We start from the raw sequence: 6,800 nt of genomic DNA on the forward strand, positions 1-6,800 counted from the left end.
TTTTTCTTTTTGCTTATGTGGTGCTGAGGAATCGAACCCAGGGCCTCAGGCATGCAAGGCAAGTGCTCTACCACTGAGCCACCTTCCCAGACCCCAATCTTAGAATTTTTAAGTGCTCATTTTGAGTTCCCCAAATCCAAATCACTTTAGCATGTACTTCAAATATAGTCCCAAATGCTTTTGCACTGTTTTCAACCCAAGAAGCTCAAGACCTTATACCAAACAAAGTTAATGGAGCAGAGTACTACAGTTAATATAAAAGAACAGAAGAATTACCCCTACTACCAAAAGAAGCATCATGTTCAATATCTTATTTACTTATAGTATGTCTTATTTTATCTTTGAGTTTTTATCTAGGGTCATTTTTGTTCCTAGTTTTTTATTCAAAGTAATAGTGTCTCTGTTCTTGGACATATGCATAGAGTGGAGTGTTGCTATCTAAATAGGAACCTGATTCTATTAACCCACTTCCATAGAAACCTCTGGTCTCAGAACCTCTCGCCTGCTTGTCTACGTGCTGAACCATTCTCCCTGCTGCATTAAATCCTAATTCTTTCCTTTGGCTTTTTTCACCAAATGTAGTTGCACTCCTAGATAAATACATATTCTTGTACTCTTCATTTTCCATAGGGTCTTCATTATAAAGAAAGTGAATAGAAGAGGATCCTTGACTCTTCTTCTCACGTGATATCTCATAACTATCACTTTGTTGATCACAGCTATATCCTTGCCTCTCATTAGTACTAAAGCCACACTTTTTTCTAGTTGAAGTAGATTCTGAATGTCCATGATGTGCTATGGATGGCCTATGACCAGATTCAAAGTAGTCACTTGACAGGCTATGAGTAGACTGCTGATTTCTGGTAAGATTGTGTTCCTCAGTGTCATTCAGCTCTCTAGGAGGAACTACAGAAAAAACGTGACTGGAAATTTGCCTTTGAACTATACTAGATTCAAGCTGATTCTGGGAATCAAATGAATGACCATGATATATTTCTGAATGCTCATATGTTGGAACTAACCTTCCTGTTAATTCAGATGATTCTGAAGCTGCACTGTCAGATAAAGAAAAAGATTGGGTATGCCCAGACTTTTGTGTATTTGCACCTCTATCTGATGATCTCAAAGGGCTAGGATTACGGCTACTATTTCTGCTGCCACCAGAAGGTCCAAACCCAGACTGGCCATAGTCATACTCTGAATGACCATAACTGCCATGTCTCCAGTGTTGGCCAGAAAAATTCCTTTGTCTCCTATGATGCTCAGAATGAAAATGCCTTGAGCCAGATTGGCCATGAATATTAATGGATTGCTTTCTGAAATGATCACTTGCTTGTGGATGAAGATGAGGTGGATATGTATGAGGGGCTCCTAAGTTTCTACGCTGAGACCCAGAGAACCCCTTAGTAGACCCTGAGTGTGTGTGTGAGAATTGTGATTGTCCTTCTCTATCACTTGACTGGCTGTGAAGAGGTGTCCTAGGAGATGGACTGGAGCCAGACTGTTGGGGTTGACCATGTGGCTGCTGGCCCTGTCTCCCGGCATCTCTTGACTGACCGTGAGGAGCTTGCTGTCTTCCTTGCCTAGCAGATGGGGACTGTTGACCTTGAGGTTGACCCTGGCCTTGAGGAGATCTTCCCTGATGGTGTGAGGAACTTGATTGCTCTTCACTGTCAGAAGACTCACTGTGCAGGGGTGTTCCCCTGGGGGCTCTTCTGGGATGAGACTCTGGAGCCTGGCCATGCCCAGATTGGGGCTGTCTTGAGGTATCTCTGGCCTGTCCATGAGGAGCTCCCTGCCTGCGTTGTTGTGTGGGTCCAGACCCTCTCTGTGGAGATCCTCCTTGGTCCTGAGTGGATTCTGATTGTGTGTGTGAGAATCGTGAATGTCCTTCTCTATCACTTGACTGGCTGTGAGGAGGTGCCCTTCTAGGAGATGGTCTGGAACCGGACTGTTGGGGTTGTCTATGAGGCTGCTGGCTCTGTCTCCCGGCATCTCTTGACTGGTCATGAGCACCTTGCTGTCTTCCTTGCCTAGCAGATGGGGACTGTTGACCTTGAGGTTGACCCTGGCCCTGGGGGGATCTTCCCTGATGGTGTGAGAATTCTGAATGTTCCTCTGTGTCACTTGATTGGCTGTGAGGATGTGACCTTCTAGGGGATGGACTGGAGCCAGAATGTTGGGGTCGTTCATGCGGCTGTTGGCTCTGTCCCCCGGCATCTCTCGACTGGCCATGAGGAGCTTGCTCTCTTTTTTGTCCAGCAGATGGGGACTGTTGACCTTTAGGTTGACCCTGGCCCTGAGGGGAACCACCCTGATGGTGTGAGAAACTTGATTGCTCTTCACTGTCAGAAGACTCACTGTGCAGGGGTGTTCTCCTAGGAGCTCTGCCTGATTGAGACTCTGGAACCTGTCCATGCCTTGTCTCAGGCGCCTTTGTTGTGTCTTTTGCTTGTCCATGAGGTATTCTCTGTTGTTTTTGTGGCAGGAATCCTGCCTTCTTTTTTGATGACCCCCCATGCTGACCATAGTTAGATCCAGTCCCTTGTTCACCGAATCCAGAATACTGTCCAGAGCCTGAACCATGGTGCCCTATCCCAGAGGACTTACCAGATCCAGACCCCTCATTACCTAATCCAGATTTGTGACTAGAGGTAGATCCATGTTGGCCAAAACCAGAGTAATGACTGGAGCTAGATTCGTGCTGCCCAAATCCAGATGACTGACCGGAGCCAGAGCCATGCTGCCCAAATCCAGATGACTGACTAGAGCTAGACCCATGCTGGCCAAGGCCAGAGGACTGACCAGAGCTAGACCCATGCTGGCCAAAACTAGGGGACTGATTGGTGCTAGATCCTTGTTGCCCAACTCCAGCAGACTGACCCGAGCTAGACCCATGCCAGCCAAGGCCAGAGGACTGACCAGAGTTAGACCCATGCTGGCCAAAACCAGAGGACTGACCAGAGTTAGACCCATGCTGGCCAAAACCAGAGGACTGACCAGAGCTAGACCCATGCTGGCCAAAACCAGAGGACTGACCAGAGCTAGACCCATGCTGGCCAAGGACTGACCAGAGCTAGACCCATGCTGGCCAAGGCCAGAGGACTGACTAGAGCTAGACCCATGCTGGCCAAGGCCAGAGGACTGACCAGAGCTAGACCCATGCTGGCCAAAACCAGAGGACTGACCAGAGCTAGACCCATGCTGCCCAAGGCCAGAGGACTGACCAGAGCTAGACCCATGCTGGCCAAAGCCAGAGGACTGACCAGAGCTAGACCCATGCTGGCCAAGGCCAGAGGACTGACCAGAGCTAGACCCATGCTGGCCAAGACCAGAGGACTGACCAGAGCTAGACCCATGCTGACCAAGGCCAGAGGACTGACCAGAGCTAGACCCATGCTGGCCAAGACCAGAGGACTGACCAGAGCTAGACCCATGCTGGCCAAGACCAGAGGACTGACCAGAGCTAGATCCATGCTGGCCAAAACCAGAGGACTGACTGGTGCTAGATCCTTGTTGCCCAACTCCAGAGGACTGACCCGAGCTAGACCTATGCCAGCCAAGGCCAGAGGACTGTCCTGAGCCAGACCCATGCTGGCCAAAACCAGAGGACTGACCAGAGCTAGACCCATGCTGGCCAAAACCAGAGGACTGACCAGAGCTAGACCCATGCTGGCCAAAACCAGAGGACTGACCAGAGCTAGACCCATGCTGGCCAAAACCAGAGGACTGACCAGAGCTAGACCCATGCTGGCCAAGGCCAGAGGACTGACCAGAGCTAGACCCATGCTGGCCAAGGCCAGAGGACTGACCAGAGCTAGATCCATGCTGGCCAAATCCAGTTGACTGACTAGGGCTAGATCCATGCTGTCCAAAGCCAGAGGACTGCCCTGAGCTACACCCATGTTGACCATAGCCAGAGGATTGGCTTGATGCATATCCTTGCTGTCCACAGCAAGACTGACCTGAACCAGGCCCATGCTGTCCAAAGCCAGAGGACTGCCCTGAGCTACACCCATGTTGACCATAGCCAGAGGATTGGCTTGATGCATATCCATGCTGTCCACAGCAAGACTGACCTGAACCAGACCCATGCTGTCCAAAGCCAGAGGACTTACTTGAACCTGTTTTCGGTTGTTCATAACCTGAACCAGATCCATACTGACTGCATTTGGAAAATTCATTTGAACTAGACCCTTTTTGATGACAGTTTGAAGAGTCTCTACAGGAACCAGATCTATGTGGGCCATAACTAGAAGACTGACTTGCTCCAGACCCATGTTGTCCACAGCAAGAGGACTGACTTGAGCTTCTTCCCTGTTGTCTTCCACAGCTCTGTGGCTGACCACATTGTCTAGATCCATGGCCTCTCTGACCAGAGGACTGGCTACAGGAACTAGGCTGTGGTTGGCAGCAACCAGAGGACTGACCTCCTGAGACACATCCATAACCTTGTCTCTGATGGCCTCCTGATTGACAGCATGACTGGGTACAGCTAGATTGATTTGCTTGCCCTCTAAATCCACCTGCCTGACAAGAACTAGAAGTATTTTGTGGCCTTCCACACCCACCTGAATTGTCATAACTACATGCATGACTTTGTCTCCCACAGTTTCCAGAACTTGTAGAGCTAGACTCATGCTTTTGACCTCCACTTTTTTTTGATTGAGAAGAGTTTGATTTGTGTTCACTAGTTTTTAGTCCTTGTGACAGACCTTTCTGCCCCTGACTGCTTGATTTAGATCCAGATTCATATTCTTCCCCAGATTCCCTAGAGGGACTATGTGACTTGTTTCTTCTTTCTCCTGTCTCTCCAGACCTGAAACCATGTCTGTCTTTGCCACTACTCCAGGAGTGACCAGACTGAGACCTGTAGTGACTTTTCTCAGATCCTTCTGAGCTGGGTAATTCACTTTGTCTTCCCAGCCTCCTGGAGTTGGACCCATATCTATGTTTCCCAGTTCCCCTTGACCCCCTAGAACTATATCCCTGCTCTTCTCCCTCACTCCAACTTGAATGTCTGTAACCTGATTTTGGTCCTGGAGACTCTTCTTCTGTTTCACTTTCTTCTTTTTGATGTTGGTGACCACGCCTACGCTTCTTTGACCCTGAAGCTTTGCAATATTCTTTGCTGAGAACCTTGTTGCAGGCCATAGCCAGCTTGAATACCATCAGAAGAAACTCAGTAAAGTCTAGTCTTCGGTCATGATCTCGATCCAGCATATGCATGATGACATCCACTGTATCTGGATCATCTGGGTTCTGTATATGAGTGACACACAAAGAGACCCTGTCAGCCTAACTACATTCTTAGCCCAATACAGAGATTTGTGTGTGTTTGACATGGAGTTTTAGTCCAATGAGGTATCATTTCAGGTTAATAGTACCCAACAAATGGGAACGGGTGATAGAAAATAGAGACTATTGGGAACCTCCAAAGATGTTGTTTAAAATATGTAAGCTACAGGATTAAATACTCAGTTATGGCATATAGGAGGGAATGAAATAAACCAGGCTCAGTTACTTATATAGCTTCAGTTACTCATATATGTTTGTTTTATATAAATTTTAAAGAAACAAGGTAAGATATTTGGTGTTAGGTTATATTATTTTGAAATAAATAGTTAAGTAATTCCCAGGTAGATGAAAAAAGGCCTGTACTTTATTTTCAGTCTTAAATCATCCTAGCTACTTGATTGTGGATGATATTCCCCTCTAACCTTCCTAACCCTGACATGACATATGGACTTGTTAGGACAACTTATGATGGCCAAAAATATTGCTCATAGGGTTTTTCTCCAAGACTACTGGCACTGTGAACCTTTTAACTCATCATGATTCTATGGCAGCATGTTCAGAGCCCCAGCACACCTGTGCTGCCCCATGACCCTTACCTTCAGAATTGGGCGAAACTCTTTCTCCAGAAGTTCCTTTAGCTCATCCTTGCTCAGTGTGCCACACTCCTCATCTTGCTTGGTGTATTTGTAGAAAATGTCGATGATGGTGACAACACTTCTTAAGAGTTCTGTCATGTTTTTTGCAAGTTTAAGTGAACCTAGACAAAAAAATGGCCCCATCAATCCTTTTGTTTCCTTTTCTCAATAGTTCTCATGATTTTTCAAATTTCTTGTCAGTTTTAAACGTCAACATTTAAGGATGAATCAAGGGGTTTACAATGCCTTTCAATACACTGAAAACTTGATTAACATTGAGTTACTTGTTAAGATCAACTTATAGTATGAAAATGGCCCAAATGGGACTAGTTCTCAGGTCTCTGTGTTTCTTTTCCTGGATGAATATTGTTTCTACATGATGTCTGTACATTTTGGGGGAATTTGGTATGTTGGGTAATATTCTAGGGTTTCTAAAGTTTACAGGACCACTGAGACATCATTTCCCTAATTTTTCTTCCTATTTTTACTGCTGCTTTCTTGAATCAAAATGAACACACTTTTCCCCATCATATGTACATCACTTTTTGATGCTAAAAATAAAAGTGGGGGCGGGGAACTGGGAATGTGGCTTAGAGGATCTTGGAATGTGGCGTAGTGGTAGAGTGCCCTGGGTTTGATTCCTCAGTTCCACATAAACAGAAAAAGCCATAAGTGGGGCTGTGGTTTAAGTGGTAGAGTGCTAGCCATGAGCAAAAGAAGCTCAGGGACAATGCCCAGGCTTGAGTTCAAGTCCCAAGACTGGCAAAAATAAATTAAACTGGACATTAAAGTTCTTTAACACATAAACAATTGGCAAAATGTGCCAACAGCATACTAATATTTGCAGGTTGGCATAGCCCCTAGCAG

At 46.4% G+C, this 6,800-nt stretch overlaps 1 protein-coding gene across 1 annotated transcript in view; it reads right to left on the minus strand.

Annotated features, from left to right (window-relative positions):
- Positions 1–6,032, minus strand: part of LOC105984741 — a 62,443-nt gene extending 56,411 nt beyond the window's left edge. Inside the window, exons 1-4 of the mRNA XM_013015016.1 lie at positions 5,895–6,032; positions 2,728–5,262; positions 1,503–2,592; positions 469–1,197 (exon numbers count right to left, since the gene is read on the minus strand). Coding sequence (XP_012870470.1) covers positions 469–1,197; positions 1,503–2,592; positions 2,728–5,262; positions 5,895–6,032 — 4,492 coding nt within the window. The remainder of the gene's footprint in view (positions 1–468; positions 1,198–1,502; positions 2,593–2,727; positions 5,263–5,894) is intronic.
- Positions 6,033–6,800: the final 768 nt, after the last annotated feature.

This window comes from Dipodomys ordii, unplaced genomic scaffold, assembly GCF_000151885.1.
Source record: "Dipodomys ordii isolate 6190 unplaced genomic scaffold, Dord_2.0 Scaffold26, whole genome shotgun sequence".
NCBI lineage: Eukaryota > Metazoa > Chordata > Mammalia > Rodentia > Heteromyidae > Dipodomys > Dipodomys ordii.